Source organism: Perca flavescens, chromosome 6, assembly GCF_004354835.1.
Source record: "Perca flavescens isolate YP-PL-M2 chromosome 6, PFLA_1.0, whole genome shotgun sequence".
Classification (NCBI taxonomy): Eukaryota; Metazoa; Chordata; class Actinopteri; order Perciformes; family Percidae; genus Perca; species Perca flavescens.
Genome location: NC_041336.1, coordinates 28,371,610 through 28,388,476, shown reverse-complemented (window position 1 = coordinate 28,388,476; position 16,867 = coordinate 28,371,610). Strand labels below are relative to the sequence as shown.

The following is a 16,867-nucleotide window of genomic DNA, read 5'->3' as shown; positions in this document are numbered from 1 at the left end:
CATGGGTGAAGTAAAAGGGTGGCTATTTTTGTTGCAGTATTGTGGTAAGGTGTTGCGGTACTGAGCACTACTTTGTGCTCTATTCCCTTATTTCGATTCACATGCACCTTCAGTGTCCTGTGTCTCTGATCTTTAAAAAGCTCCCACAAACCTGCATTGAAGACTAGACTTTAAAACCAGTGATCAGAAACAGACACACTATTATTATTGGCTTCAGGCCATGTACTGTATCATAAATGGCAACACACGTCAGAGTGTAAAGACACATGTCACAGATGGAAGGAGACTCTAAGTCAGTGTTTCTCAACGGGGGTGGTACAGCACCCCCAAGGGGGCATTCAGAGGATGACAGGGGGTGCTGGAAGCAATATTGTGGAAAGGGGGGTGTTGAGGTGCCTTTGGGAGGCATTTGTTTTAAGGCGAGTTTACACCAAAGGTTCACAACAATACGAGTTTACACTTTAAACTACTTGCAAAAGCTGCCAGTTTACGCCACTGCGACTGGACGAGACAGTGGATCATCACTCTTCTTCTCTTTAGTGTTTCTTTAGGCTTTAGAGTATCAGCTTATATAAACTCTGTACTGCAGCATTATGAATTGGTCTTGATGTGAACTTCGTAGTCTATGTTAAACGTTAACATCATTTATCTTTAATTAGTCTATGAACTTAGCTGTCAAACATTTTTCATTCAATGATATGATTTTTAGATGATTTTTGATAACAATAGTTACAACAATAATAGGACTAATAACAACAATAATAATAATTATCATAACAATAATAGGACATAATCATTAATATTCAGGGCAATTAGCCTACATCTTATTTGATAGGGGAGAGTGGGGGGGGAGGCTGGTCCCAAAAAGGTTGAGAAACCACTGCTCTAAGTCATGGACAGAAGTGCCTGTAAAAACAGATTAAGTGCAACAGATATCATGAGAAATATCTCCAGCAGTAGTCCATCACAAATATTGTTGTCAACGTGTTAATGATTCCTGGCTGTTTTGTTCAAAAGTAGTTTTTTTTCTGAAGTCACTTGCAGCAACAAAGAGATGTGTAATATCACATCACATGGGAACAGTTAATGGCAGCCCTAAATTCATAACTGTGGCTTTAAAAAGCTCCCTAAAGTCATAACCGAGACATGGGAACAAAAATGTCCAGACGCACAATATATGAAGGTAGCAGTAATTCATGGCACTAGGAGAAGTTTATTTGACACAAATGTTACGACAAAATGTTCTATGTATTTAACATCAGATGTGCATCCAATATGGATACCACTTGTAGGATAGTGCATTTTTATCATTATGCATTTTTCACACATTAATTGAAAGCTAATGAGACTTAACTGGGACTTCTGAAGTTATGGTAATACTAGGGCTGTGCTCAATTGAAGAAATTCTTAGTCGACCGACACTCATTCAATTGTATCGACTAATCGATTAGTTGATTTAATCGACGATCTGTAAATCTGAGTTTCTCCGCGAAGAGCCATGCTAAAGCACCACTTTAATTCTTGTGTTTACCAGAGATGTGCTCGTACGTTTCTTGGAAATAAGTCATTCAGCATGAAAAAAGCATAAAACATGACTAATCGACTATAGAAATCTAAGTTGACTAAGACCAAAACAACCGATTAGTTGACTAGTTGACTAAGAGGGAGCAGCCCTAGGTAATACCGTATTGTATTTAAGCAAGCTTAAAACTTGACAAAATGCCCCTTTATTTTTTCAACTCTGAGATCAAGGGAGGAACTTTCAGATGTGGAACATTATCTTGTTGGCCTTACCTCCTGTGTGCTTCCATAACATCCCTATCAAGTAAAGATAATCATACAAAATAATACATGCATTTTCCATTCCTGAGCCACATACTTTCAACTTTCTTCAAAGTCAAGTGGAAAAACACGAGCTTGTGTTTGTCACTTTGCGTGAGACTGGATTTTCTCTCCTAATATGGCTTCTTCAGCTCTCTTGTGTTTCTGGACTGTGACCTGCAGCTGCCAGTACTTGAGGTACACCCACATGAGGCTTCCATTCTTCCTCTTGTCCATGTTTAGCAGGTCCGCACAGTGCTTATCTCTCTTAAAAATATCTTTCAGATCGGACTCTAGATCCAGTTCCGCACCGATGGGGTTTTTGACGACCTTTAGCAGCATGTTCTTCTCCATCTCCAGTCGCTGGTCTCGTGGTTGGACGAGGGAACAGTAGGCATTCTGGCGCTCCACAAGCTGACCCTCTAGCTCCTTCAGAGTGGCCGTGGCTCGCTGGTACCAGTTGTTCTCTCGTTCCAGGGCGTGATGCAGCACCGCCCCTGCGGCGCCGGACTTGACCAGCCTTTGCTTCTCTTCCTCCAAGACCTCACGCTCCTTGTAAGGGACAAGACAGTGTTTTGGTTTATGCAGGAGTAGTCTGGCTCAAAGCATGAACATTGCTGGGATAAAGCCTGACATCCGGCGAGTCTTTCAAGCCGCCGGATGTCCCTCTGCTCTCGCTGTCTCGGCTTAGTGCCGCCCAGGACGGTTGTGATTGGTTTAATGAAATACAAACAAGCCAGAGCGTTTTTTCCCCCCTATCGCAGAGTAGATTGGCGTTGTAGCCAGACCATACTCCATATCTGACACAGTGCAGTGGAGGTAGGTCTGGACTAGTGCAGGAGAGGCTACAGGTTCGAAGAGAAACATGCACAATATCAGAAATAGATAGCAAGACAAGATTCTACCTGATGTAACTGTTTCCGTTCTTCCATCAGCTGATGGCTCTGTGAGACCAGGGCCTGCTTGTAACCTTTGACCCTCTGTCGCTCCTTCTCCAGCTCCAGCTCTAGCGTAGCTACTGCCCTGCGCCTCTCTGTCAGTGTCTCCCGGTACGTTGCCTCCATCTCGCTTTTTATTGTGGACACGTCTTTGTCATACTGGGCTCTGACCTTCTGGATCTCCCTCTGAGACTCCCTGGTCCAGATCCAACCTAAGGGCACGGTGGAAGTTAAAAACATTTTTGAGATAAAAAACTACTGGCTATTTTTTTAGGATCTGCATTGAATTAGGAGTGCTGACAAATCCTCCAGTTACATTTTCAGATATTATTTTTTTGTTATATTGCCCAATACAGACAGGTGGCATTTCATCGTTTGAAAGAAGGAGGATATGTTTTTTTATATAATGTCTACCTATGTCATTTGGCAATCTCATAAGAAAAGATGTGTATTACACATTTATACAAGACTGTGCACTTTCCAGAGAGTTAGTTACTAAAAACTTCACACATTTCATAGGTGGATCTCATACAAACTCAAACAGCTTACATAAACACATAGCTCACACATAATGATCTGCCTCTTATCTCACCACAGACACATCTCTTTGTGTAACTTACGGAATGCAGCAAGTCCCAGCATAGGGACCAGCAGGGCGTAGTTCCATTGGTTGCCATCACCGGCCCCCGCCCCCGCCCCCCTTCCTCTGTGGTCTGGTTGGATGTTCCATCTGGGGGGGTCATTCAAGTTGTTCATATGGAGGCTACTGTAAAACACACACACACACACACACACACACACACACACATGGGAGACAAAAACATCAGTAATAATAGACTCCTCTGAATTGACATTATAATAAATGTTTAAATTTTGCAAAACAGAAGAAAAGATGCTCCTAAAGTAGCAGCAGTGCATTTTCAATCACACACTGCAGTAATCGCCTGTCTTTGGACTCACTAGAAAGCTATTTTAAAACGTTAACATGTCTTGGCAGAATGTGGGTCATTGGTGAAATGGTGTTGCTACTAAGCACTAAAGATGTGTAAGTTTATTAACAATTAGCCTGTAAGCATTTACCAAAACACTGCGACAGGCAGCAACAACAGTTTGACATCCCAGCTAACCACAAACAAGGCTAGTAGCTAGCTATGAGCTAACATGCTAGCTAACATTTTGCTTGCTGGCTCTTGCCTGCTAGATTATTTCATACAAACAAAACACGGGACAAAATAGTTTTGTAAATCCGACTACAAGTCGGCGTAAGTCTGTAAAATATATATGGTGCTGTGTCTCACCTTGAATGAAAAGTCTAAGGTCACTTATGCATTTGTTCCTGCACACCCTGGTTATACAAATGTCCATCTATACCGACCGGGGGTATTTCGTGGGAGGCCACTTGTATAAAGATCCTATTAGGTGTAAAAGTTAAAGTCTATATGTATTTATCTGGATGCTTTGTATAAAAATAAATGCTGTTTTTTGCAGTATAATCACGTTAATAAGGGTTTTAAAGTATAACCATCAGGTGTAACATAAGCCATACCCCCATTTTCTGAGATTGGTTTGGTCCATTGCTACGGAATAGCTTATCCTTTGCCGTAGCTCAGAATAGGTCCTTCAACTGACAACATGGCGAGTGTTCGTGCTGCCTCCCGTCTCCTCTCTAAGAGGGTATTATCTAAAACTAAATCAGTGAGTAGTAGCAGATGGATACTAAATATCTCATATATCTACGTGTGCTTGATTTATGCGTTTTGATTGTCTTATTTTTAACGCTGAAAGGAAGAATTCTGCAGCACTTTCAGCTTTCGTAACCGGCAGATTATGGCTTGTGTAACCTGTGTTATGAAACTATCAGGGTGTTTCAATATGACACCATAAAGAAAAGCCATTTTGCTAATCTAATGAAATTTTATATGTAGCTGTATCATCTCCATTTGTTTCACATTATAAGTAGAGATACATGTTTTCAGTAAACTGTATTTGTGTCTACATTTGTATAAGAGTTACTTAGTTGCCCTTGTGGAAAACAGTCTTCGCTACTGTGAGTAAGATAGCCAAATGTTAAAGGATACACTGCAAATATCTGACTATTATCTGACTATTGACTATCTTTAGAGGCAACTATTAACTATTAATACTGTATTTTTATGGATTGTTATGGAAGTGTTATTAGGAATTTGCATGTAAAGCTGCCTTCAATATGTGATTAAACATAACGGTATATGCGTATCCGAAGAGTAGGCAAAGTTTTGCAGGCATGGTTAATGTGGTTAATGTTGCAATGGTGCTGCTCTTGTATTATTTCTCCACTTATATAAATTGTTTTCTTTTCTGCCAGGTCCCTGCTGCTGCAGTTCAGGGATCCAGGAATTTTCACTTCTCCATCTATGGCAAGAAAAGTGCCAAAATATCAGATGATGTAGGTCTATCTACTCTTGTGTAGATCAACATTTATTAGGATTATTAGTGTGATTGCATGATATGGTATTATAGATGATACAAATGTGAGTCTATAGTACTTATTTTGTTCACTGCAGCATCAGGTGTCAATAACAAAGTTACTACCTTTTAATTATATACACTAGTGGCCTTAAACTGGAATTAAAGGTGCAGTAGGTAAGACTTATAAAACTAACTTTCTGTCATATTTGCTGAAACTGACCCTATGTTCGAGTAGAACTACATGAAGCAGGTAATTAAAAATAAAAAATCCAGCTCCTCAGGCAGCACCTAAATCCACCACTCTCTGTTCAGATGCACCAATCAGGGCCAGGAAGGGTGTCTAACTGCGTGTCAATCACTGCTCATGCACATGCATTCATTCTCCCTTGTGGGGGCAGGGGCTTAGTTTTGGGCTTTAGCAGAAAAGGGGGAGGGACTGAGAAGTTGTCGATGTTCAAATTGGTTGTCCTTTTATCTTCGCAATCCTACCTACAGCACCTTTTTTAAACTATGCATACTCATAGCACTCCCTGACTATAATGATTTCCATTATGTGCGAGCTGCTCATTATTGGATGTTTACTTTCTTTATTGTTTTCAGATTTCTACTCAGTACCCGGTAGTGGATCATGAATTTGATGCTGTGGTGGTAGGAGCTGGAGGAGCAGGACTTAGGGCAGCCTTTGGCCTGTCCGAGGCTGGCTTCAACACTGCCTGCGTCACCAAGCTTTTCCCCACCAGGTCTCACACTGTCGCTGCACAGGTATAATAACAGTAATAATAGTTAAGTGTTTATTGAGGATTTTATTTATGTTTTTGTTTTCTGCAGAACTTCATCAGGCTGAAATCCCTCTGCATTCATTAGATTGGGATTTAACAAACTCACAACCCCATACAGATTTTCTTTTTAATGTAAATCCAAGGCTTCATATACATATAATCAACATTAGAGCTCTTTCTTTTTTAATTGCATTGGATTTCTGAACAATGTCCTGGTTCACAGGGTGGGATCAATGCAGCTCTGGGCAACATGGAGGGTGATGACTGGAGGTGGCATTTCTATGACACAGTTAAGGGATCTGATTGGCTGGGAGACCAGGACGCTATCCACTACATGACCGAGCAGGCTCCTGCAGCCGTAGTGGAGGTAAGATTTCACGCACCCATACACCCGCACAACAGTTGCCCTATTTATGCCATTGAGATTAAGAGAGTGCCGGAAGTAAGGCTTTATCAGATTTTTTTACCAGATTGGAATTATTATTTTTTGGGCATTTTTAGGCCTTTATTGTCAGGACAGGTGAAGAAATGAAAGGGGAGAGAGAGGAGGGAATGACATGCAAAAAAGGGCCGCAGGTCAGAGTCGAACCCTGGCCTGCTGCGTCGAGGAGTAAACCTCTACATGTGGGCGCCCGCTCTACCAACTGAGCTATCCGGGCATCCAGCCAGACTGTATTTTTATGTTACTTTGTGAGGTTTTTAATTAACAGATTTTCATTGTTGCGTCACAGCATCATGGTTCTTTCTACCTACATGTATGACACAGCTGCAAATCTCAACCTCAAGTTGCTATGCCTCTTTTCCAGCTGGAGAACTTTGGCATGCCCTTCAGCCGCACTGAAGATGGGAAGATCTACCAGAGGGCCTTTGGCGGTCAGAGTCTCAAGTTTGGAAAAGGAGGCCAGGCCCACCGCTGCTGCTGCGTAGCAGACAGGACAGGGCACTCACTACTGCATACACTTTATGGACGGGTAAGTCCACACACTTGTTCTGCATCTTTTCTTTTACTCAGTTCGTTACATAAAGTACCATGGAGTCCATGGAGTTCATGTCTATCTATCTATCTATCTATCTGTATTTCCTTCTGTCTTCTGTTCAGTCACTTCGTTACGACACCAGTTACTTTGTGGAGTACTTTGTCCTGGACCTGCTGATGGAAAACGGAGAGTGTAAAGGAGTGATCGCTCTCTGCATGGAGGACGGCTCTATTCACCGCTTCAGAGCCCAGAATACGGTCATTGCTACTGGGTAGGTATCGCACTCACGGTTTGCAAAAAAACAGAAAAAGTAGACACTTTGTCTTCATTTATTTATAAGTGGATATGAGACAATTGACAAACGTGTATGGAAGTTTATAGATGAGTTATATCTTTTGTTCCAGGGGTTATGGAAGAACCTATTTCAGCTGCACATCTGCCCACACTAGTACAGGAGATGGAAATGCAATGGTGACCAGAGCTGGCCTGCCCTGCCAGGATTTGGAGTTTGTACAGTTCCATCCCACTGGTGAGAAAAATAAACATATTAACTTTATTAAACCCACTTCATAAAATAGTACAACAACAAAATAAATTCCAAAAGCCGGTTTTGAAAGCTTCACAACAGCTACGTACATACATGCTCTTTATTATTTCTAGTAATTTCGCCTTAAAGTCCGTTATTTTATTGTCTAGCTGTAAAAATGTGATGAGACTATAAATGGTGCCAGCTGTGTTTCATTCACCGTCTGTTTGTCCTTATGTCTGGTGGTTATTGCCATCCTCTGTTCCCCTTTTTGAGTTTTAATTTTACTACAGGCAAATTAAAAGATACTGAGAGGTGTAAGCACTGATTACCTCTGTTTGTAAGTTAATGCTTCCTACATGTATTTCACCTTCCTAATTCTGTTTACATTGAGCTCTAATAGCAGACCCTGCTTATATAAAGACAAGTGGTCATCTTTATTTTGGTTCCTGCTGGACATTTGACACCGGACTCTTCAGTTATGTATGAAGTCGACCTGTGATGTGGCCTGTGGGAGGTCACTAAAGGCTGAGTCACTGCAGATTGTTCTGGCCTTTCTATATACTGTATGATGCACCAACTTTGCTAACGCTTGGTTACATAAATGCAGCATACCTTTTTTATATAAGTAAAATAGTTTACATTTTACAGTCTATGCTGTGAAGACTGGAGTGAACCAACAGAATAACTGTAGACATTCTCATTAGTCATGTTTTTTTTTTTTTTTACTGTAGAACCTGAACCTAAGCTACTGTCTTTATTGTAGAACAATAAAGACAGTAGCTTAACTAGCCGAGGGGTGTTGTGTAAAAATGCTGTCAAGAGTGTTATATCAGAGAAATCTTGATTACTCATGTTTTTATTCCTTTTTCTAACTATAGCATTGAATGAATAAGCAATACAAATAATTTGAGGGTAAAAAGTAACAACTTTCAAATGAGAGAGAGAGAGAGAGAGAGAGAGAGAGAGAGAGAGAGAGAGAGAGAGAGAGAGAGAGAGAGAGATATATTCTGGAGTAAAATTACATTGTTAATGCTGAGTAAATATATTTATCACTGTTAAGTCCCAAAGCACGCTGTTATAGTTTTTATTGGTAACAGTATTGTGTCATAACAGTAACCAGAACAAATTTAGTTCCAGAGCAGGTTAGATATCGAGTACAGGTTACCATGGTAACCTAGGGGAATAACGTACCACACATAGAACACTACTGTCGTACTAAAGACCCAGGATTAAGCTCAAAGTTTGCTTACTACAACACATCGGCAATATCTGCATTTATAAAGAGCAACTGAACGGTGTCTCAAAATGGGAATCCCTTCAGACATGTGAATCTTTACTACAGGGATCTACGGAGCTGGTTGTCTGATCACAGAGGGTTGCCGTGGTGAGGGAGGGATCCTGATCAACAGTGAGGGCGAGCGCTTCATGGAGCGCTACGCACCCAACGCCAAAGACCTAGCCTCCAGAGACGTGGTGTCCCGCTCCATGACCATAGAGATCAGAGAGGGCAGGTATGGACTGTGTGTGTGTGTGTGTGTGTGTGATGTAACTGTGCTTGCAATAATGTAATACTTCATGCACATGTAATGTAAATCCTATCTTTATTCCTGTCTGTCTTTGTTCCTTCAGGGGAGTTGGTCCAGAGAAGGACCACGTGTACCTGCAGCTTCACCACCTGCCTCCCCAGCAGCTGGCCAACCGGCTGCCCGGTATCTCCGAGACGGCCATGATCTTCGCTGGAGTCGACGTCACTAAAGAGCCCATCCCTGTCCTGCCCACAGTTCACTACAACATGGGTGGAATACCCACAAACTACAAGGGGCAGGTTGGTAATGTGCACACACATTCCCTCCTCGCTCTCTTTGGAGTACTTCAACGACAAAAGTGACACACCTCCTTATCTTTTTTTTTTTTTTTCTTTCCATCAGGTGATCACTCATACCAACGGAAACGACAAGGTGGTTCCTGGACTGTATGCCTGCGGAGAGTCGGCGTGTGCCAGTGTCCACGGTGCTAACCGGCTGGGCGCTAACTCTCTGCTGGACCTGGTGGTGTTCGGCAGAGCCTGCGCCCTCACCATCGCCGAGGAGCACAAACCTGGTGACCGCCTCTGTTCCAGCTTTATTACAATGAAAAGTTCAAGTTCTGCTTTTTTTTTTTTTTTTCCTCTACTAGTGCATTATAATGCAAAAAAAATGTTGTCAATCAAACTGGACAAATAACAAATTCATTTATCAAGATCGATGTAAAAGGGTCATGTCATATTTCTAATGCTCATTTAAGACAAAGGAAAAATCAGGTGGCATCATTTTGAGTAAGATGAATTTCCCCAGTAATGCAGGACAGACAGCATATCATCTGGCATCAGTGTTCCAGTGTAACACATTACCTGCTTGCTTCGCTGCTGACTCTGGTGTTTTTTGTTTTCTCTTCAGGAGAGAAACTGTCCCCTCTGGCGCCCAGTGCAGGAGAGGAGTCCGTGGCCAACCTGGACAGGCTGAGGTTTGCCAACGGAAGCCTGAGGACCTCCGAGATCAGGCTCAACATGCAGAAGGTACACACACACACACACATACACACACACACACACACACACACACACTACACAAATACACAAATCACAACATTTAAATAGGAACATGTTGGCGTTATTTTGTCACTTATTGGGAGCCGTAGGCTAGATGGAGCCGGTTACCTCCAGGATCTGTGCTAAGCTAGGCTAGCGGTGGGGGCGTCAGACAGAGTTAGGACACGCACAGAGAGGAGAAGGGTATGTATGGACTTATCTAACTGGGGGGGATACGGTGAATAAGACGACGTCCCAATAAGTCGGCGTGTAACAAAAACAAACGTTGAATAACAACGCCTAGAGACAATATATCATGATTTCTAAAAACTAATCGTTTTCTAAAAAGAATGCACATCACATGTCAGTCAGTCAGTCAGTCAATCTGACATTTATTTCATTTTATAAAGAAGTACAGAACATGGATTTTCTGCTTCTGGTCTGTTTTGCTGGGAAAGGATATGATGTAGTCGCCGTCGGCGGTACCGTATGAACTGAAAATATTTAGGTGAATCACTGGTAAAATAAATACAAAATATCGATTCTGAGGAAAATAAAATCACGATGCATACATGATTTGATTTCTTTTGTCACCCCTAATGAGAAGTGTAGAAGTGTTTTTTTGAGGTCCCTCACATTATCACCAGGCCTGTGTGGATCCTGTGTTTCCTTCACTAAGGCCCACAGAAACTTCTAAAAACAGACAAACATAAATCATGTGTGGCTCCTCCTGCCTTTCCTTCCAGACCATGCAGGGCCACGCTGCAGTGTTCCGTACCGGCCCTGTTTTGAAGGAGGGATGCGAAAAGATGGACGACATTTACCAGACCCTGGGTGACATTAAGACCTTTGACAGAGGTACTGCGCCGCTTTGTGTGCCCGTTTCTGACAGCTTTACAGTATTGTCAGCCTCTTTCTGAAAAAAAGGTGCCATAGTCATAAAATACCTTTTCTCTCCTCTCCTCTAGGCATTGTGTGGAACACAGACCTGGTGGAAAGTCTGGAGCTTCAGAATCTGATGCTGAATGCCGTCCAGACCATCCACAGTGCTGAGCAGAGAAAGGAGAGCAGGGGAGCCCACGCCAGAGAGGACTTCAAGGTCTGCACCATACTTTATCCGTTGTCCTTGCAGTGCTTTTCCCCTCTGCTTCTCCTTTCTGTCTATCCATCTTTCTGCCAATGTTCTCCTGTTCTTTCTGTTACCTCCCATTGTTTGCTCTTAACCTTTTCTATCCCTCTCCTGATTATAAATCAGTATTATAGTATATTGGTATTTTTCTTTGTATGTGTGGATAATTGCATAAATAAGCGAATATAACTTCTTACTCTGTATTGCAGCCAGTCTCTCTGACATAGTTTTATGTTCCAGGACCGTGTTGATGAGTACGACTACGCAAAGCCCCTGCAGGGTCAGGAGAAGAAGCCCTTCGAGCAGCACTGGAGGAAACACACTATGTCCTACGTCGACCCTAAGACTGGAAAGGTACGATCCCTCACAGTGTGTGTCGTGGTGCTTACAGCTGGACATCAGGCTGCTCCAGTCACTAACTTAAATGGCCGGTAGAGTCAGTAATATGTGATTTTATTTTTGTTTTTGTGTGATCATAGGTGACCCTGGAGTACCGTCCCGTCATTGACCATTCTCTGGATGAACAGGACTGTGCCCACGTCCCTCCTGCCATCCGCTCCTACTAAGATCTCCTTTCCCTCTCTGCCCTCTCCTCTCACATTTAACTCACTCATTTATCTGCTATTTATAAAGATCACTTTCCTGTAATAGACATTTTGAGACAAACTGTGCTTGTGGTTGCGCATGTGTATCCATTTAGAACAGTTAAATACAAAACTGTCTTGACTTTAAACTCCATTTGTCGCACCTTCCTGTATTCTGTGTGTGGCCTTGATATAATCTGTGTGCAGCAGATAGATTTCAACACGGTTCTTGTGACCTCTCGTACTGTGCAAGCTTGTCTTGTATGTCGTGTATATACATTATTATGAGGCACTCAAGACAAGTGGGTGACTTTTCAGTCCCTATCTGAAGAACAAAAGAATAGTTAACATGCGGTTCACCGCTTCGCTTTCTGTAATGACACTCTAATCTACAAGTCTTTAATTATAACTTCTCTCCTTTTGCTTTCTGAAGTGAAGAGATGGTAGAAATTATTGCAATTTGAAATAGAGTCGTCGCCGACAAGCCACAGTGTGAGGTTTTAAGCATGTAAGCATGTAAATATTGCAGAAATGTGCAATAAACATGAGTTATATCTTGTTGAAGTATCAGGTAGTCTTTTCTCACTGATTATGGCCTTTTAGTCTTGGATAAATCACGATACTTTCTAGTGATTCTTTATGCGTATGGATCAGTTTGTAAAGTACATAATGTATATCATGCTTAGTAGATAATCCGATGATCTATCTATCTACAGTTCATACTTCTGAAGGTTAACCAAGTTAAGCAGCTAGATGTGTGTATGTTTTTAGCCACATCTGTTCTTTATACACTTTGGGGTTGCTGTTATCTTCTCTGAAAACTGAGGATAAATTCCAGTAAGGGCTGTGACGTACACAGAGCTTTTAAGGTTGCTCATTATGTTCTTCCAAAAGTAATGAGTAATAAGTGCTTCAGAGCACCTGTGATAACAGCAGTTTGCCATCAAATCAAAGCTGTGTGTGATGTAGAATTGATGGGACATCCCTACTAACTGGAAATACCCACATCTTTTGCAAATCCAGAAATAAGGAAGTGCTCCATGCTGTCACTTGACATATTGCACACATTCACATGCCATGCTTCTTGTACTGAATCGTTAAAGGGGGACTTCATTTATTTACCTGTTTAAAAAAAAGTTCAATAAAGTGTAGACTTTGCATAGAAACAAGAGACTTTGGTCTGTCTCAGTGGTGATTTTAGAGCCTTTTTAGGGGAGCTCAAACAGGTTTAATATCCTGTGTTGCCAATGCTATGCACCTGTAACCCAGTCAGGGAAAGTTTTATTTTTTTATTTATTTATTGTTTACACCTCATTTCATTTGATTCTGGTAGTCCATAAAGGGACTTTTGTAGTTTTTTCATATGTTCAATATTTTGCATTTATCCTCTGTTATAGTAATAAATGCATATATTCATTGCTATCCATTGAAATTACTGATTTAGCAGAGGGTGGGGTTAACACTTTTGCAAGGCACTGTATCCGTGTCACATTCTCATCAGGAGCTGAGCCTAGAATCGCCCCTGGTTTGTCTTCTTCCAGTAGGCAGGAAATGGACACAAGACAAACCTCTGCATATTTTAATGGTATGATAAAAGCCCTATAATAAATCCCATATGTAGGTAACAATGTTGACTATTTCAGACGTATACATACAAGTTTGGGTGCTTTTTGAGTTATGACTTTCAGCTTTTTGTCTAATGCCTGTTTATGGCCACTAAGAGGCAGCAGACAGCACATTGTTGAAGCAGAAGTTCTGCAGCAGCGTTGTTATGTGGTTAAGCAGCATGTGTATGTATCGTAGATGATTAGGTTATCTTACCACAACAATGTTACAGTTTAACATTATCATGTGAGAGGTTCAGTTCTTTTATATCATCCCTGCTGTAAATGCAGTTGTTTTACCTTAGTGGAAACTTTTGCAGGTGGAAGTAAATAATCACTGAACAAACACTGAAGTAACCCGAACCTGTTTCATATCCTGACCGGCTGTAAAAGCCAAACCCAGAAAGGCCGGCATTGAAAGTGACGTGGGTAGTTGGCACCCGCACTATGACTGAAAATGAAAGGATTGTTGTTGAGTAAAGAATGGAAATAAAATACTTGGTTACTCCCTGTGTGGAATCAGTTACTACCATCTGTACCTTTATGGAACACTTTCTGAAACATGATCAGCATGTGAATTTAACAAACTATGATCTCCTACCAGAAGACCTTCATTCATCACACACCTGTACTGGCTAGATAAAGAGAGAGCAAATATTAACACAAGTCGGCATACATAATTGAAGTCACTGCAATGTGACGTTGAGGTTCACCAAAGCGAATGTAGGTAAAGATAACAACATTTGCTGAGAAACCTTCATGTTACTGGATGTTTGCAGCTTGTACATAGTGAGACAGGATCAGTTGAGTGTGTTAAATTCATGTATATTTTAAGTATGTATTATGGTTAATTATAAGGATGTAAAAGCCTATGATGAATTATACAACATAGTTTAATGGGAAATAGAAGCTACAAATTGCCACATTTATCATGCAATGTAACCCACTGTGACTTTTAGCAAAGTAACTTAGTATTCATTTTGCAACGGCAATTTAGATATTAAAGGTCCATTTTGGATAGAACATAGAACATTTTTCCATGTTTTAATGTTCAAAAAACACATTCTTTTCCTCATACTGTCTGTCTGAAGATACCTGAATTCACTCTGTCTGAAATGCTCCGTTTCAGCGCCTGTCTCTTTAAGCCCAGTCTGCTCTGATAGGTCAGTGTTTCCGGGTCTTCAGCATCTGCTCTTTAGGTTTCTCTGCACTGTCATTGCAGCCAGGGAATGACTGTAACGGCACTGTAGCAGCACTTTCTAGAGAGAGAGATTCTAGAGATTGGCATGGGGTGCTTTCCATAAAATCATCTCTCAATGCAAATCAAACCAGCTATTAGGCTAACTGAAATAAAACCATGCAAATCTCTAGGTATGGTGAAGGGTGTGTGATGATGGGGTGGGCTATTTTAATTCCAAAGGCCAAGGGAACTTTATCAGGATGCATAGTATCCTGGATCCATGAAATATCTGGCCTTTAAAAATAAAGATGTGCCTGTCTCTATGGGAATTTAACATAGGGGTGTACTTACTTATGCCCCCTGTATTTCAAGGAAGAATATTTATTTATTTACGATACCATATTCATTCACAAAGAAAATTTGTGTCCTTAAAGGTTGTACTTTTCCTCATTTTTTAGATTAAGGCATTAAGATCAATTTCCAAAAGATGATTTGTTTATTCCTCTTTTTAGTCAACTTTAGCATGGGTTCATAAACTTATGAGCACCACTGTATATATAGTATAGTTGTGACATCACAAGACCTTATGGCTCATTTGAAGGCACAGTTTCTGAATATGGGCTGTGTGACCGTTTGATACTTTCAGTGTTTATATAGCACATTGACCTGCTTTATAATAACAAGAAGACATGGAAATCTCACTTTTTTCCAATATGGGACCTTTAAAAGTATGAATTTTGCTACAGTAATTTTCAATTTAAAATACTTACATTCTTCTCCTTTCTACTTGAACTATATAAATAACAGATTATTTTATCAGACATGTCTGGGAGGCATCGTGTGAACGTGAAGTGTTATAAAGTGCAGCTCTTCTCAAAAACACGGGTAGTGAAACAACCACAAGAGTGAGGAACGCAGTAGTTATTAGAAAAGCCACTTGAGAAATGTCGATGCCCTATTTCCAAGGGAGATGCATTATGGGAAACGTTAACAACTATAAACCTGTCAAATCACTTTAACCACAGCACCCTCCTCTTCACAGCATTAAAAGCAGGGCCTCCTGCATGCTCAGTCAGTCTGTGCTGGGTCATCTTTGGTTAAATGGCAGATATTATTATTATGTTATTGATGCATTGATGCAAACATTTTAAGGAGAAAATGAAACATGATTGAGCAGTTAACAGGCCGAATGCTCATTTCTGGTGATAAAAAAAAGAAAAGAAAAAAAGATCTTATGATGGTTAGGATGATTGCAAAAACTTTAAGTACAAAAACAGCCAGTTAATGGGGAGCCAGTGTGTTACATAACCGTGGCCTCAGTTTGGAGCTTAGTGTGGTGACCACGGCTGCAGAAAAACATGAAAAGAATAAAGACGAAACTCGTAGCTGACTAGGACAATAGTACATAGGAAAAGAAAGAGAATAAGTCATTATGCCAGTATTGTTCTTCCAAAGTCTTGCAGGACATCCAATTGTCCAAGCATAAATAATAAAGTTAAAAGGAGGAAGTGAGGGTGGGGCTGGGAGAGCCGGAGATGAAGGCAAAACATTGACCGTGAGCCTTGGAACATTTTCAGTAACTCATTACTCCCAAATGTCTGACTGTGCCGATATTTCTTCACACCCGTTCTCTACCCGTAAGTCATAGTGCTACTGACGTATTAAAAGCATGCCAGTTCTTTGTCAGACGTATCTGACACTATGCAGGAAATCTATTTACTCACACAAAATCCCCTGCAGCGGTTAAAATGTCTGAACAAAGGTTCATGCAGACAACCTCAGAATGAAAGAAGAAATAAAAGAAGAAATCTCCTTCCACAACAGGGTTTCTGCAGACTTTACTAACATACATTTAGGATATATTCTTATATATATATATCACAGAATGCAATTTAATACCTGTTTTAGCAGTCATACCTGCAAAAGTATTAAAGTATTATCTGTTATTATATCACGTTTATATACTTCTCTGAAACCTGAGCCTCTACCTGAAACACGTAGCCTTTTTTCACACATCTAACTTGAGAAACACTGGTTACAGAGGTAAACATACGCTTGAATGAGTATGCTTTTGTTTGTTTTTTACCAATCAAATATTTAAACTGTACACAGAAGCACAATTAGTGCACATAGAAGTCACACATTTGACGGATGCAGATTAAGTTCAATAGTGCCACTCTCAGCTTTGCAGGGACCTACACTAGACCTGGGCTCTGTCACTTGTCAGATTTAAATCATGTAAATAAACCAGACAGCAGAAGGATTTTTCTCTCAATATACTTTAACTTTATTAATAAAGAAAATTTTATATA

General features: G+C 40.8%; 2 protein-coding genes across 4 annotated transcripts; one reads left to right on the top strand and one right to left on the bottom strand.

The window, feature by feature from the left end:
* Positions 1-1,613: 1,613 nt before the first annotated feature.
* Positions 1,614-4,130, bottom strand: LOC114557179 (coiled-coil domain-containing protein 127). Of its 3 annotated transcripts, none has more exons than XM_028580539.1 (4): positions 4,058-4,130; positions 3,380-3,525; positions 2,727-2,971; positions 1,614-2,373 (listed from the first exon to the last, which is right to left on the bottom strand). In XM_028580539.1, exons 2-4 carry the CDS (start codon positions 3,513-3,515, stop codon positions 1,927-1,929), a joined length of 828 nt encoding a protein of 275 aa, XP_028436340.1. In that variant the 5' UTR covers positions 3,516-3,525; positions 4,058-4,130; the 3' UTR covers positions 1,614-1,926. The 3 variants fall into 3 exon arrangements, with proteins under 3 accessions (XP_028436340.1, XP_028436341.1, XP_028436343.1); XM_028580540.1 differs by having other exon boundaries at positions 3,380-3,522; positions 4,058-4,122; XM_028580542.1 differs by lacking the exon at positions 4,058-4,130 and adding an exon at positions 3,840-4,007 and having other exon boundaries at positions 3,380-3,522.
* A 218-nt stretch (positions 4,131-4,348) lies between these two features.
* Positions 4,349-12,338, top strand: sdha (succinate dehydrogenase complex, subunit A, flavoprotein (Fp)). The gene is made up of 15 exons (XM_028581124.1): positions 4,349-4,454; positions 5,104-5,184; positions 5,808-5,969; positions 6,210-6,353; positions 6,793-6,957; positions 7,086-7,234; positions 7,368-7,492; positions 8,835-9,003; positions 9,122-9,317; positions 9,421-9,592; positions 9,928-10,046; positions 10,805-10,916; positions 11,027-11,157; positions 11,428-11,541; positions 11,667-12,338. The coding sequence occupies exons 1-15, from the start codon at positions 4,392-4,394 to the stop codon at positions 11,751-11,753; spliced, it is 1,989 nt and encodes a 662-aa protein (XP_028436925.1). The 5' UTR covers positions 4,349-4,391; the 3' UTR covers positions 11,754-12,338.
* The last annotated feature ends 4,529 nt before the right edge of the window (positions 12,339-16,867 follow it).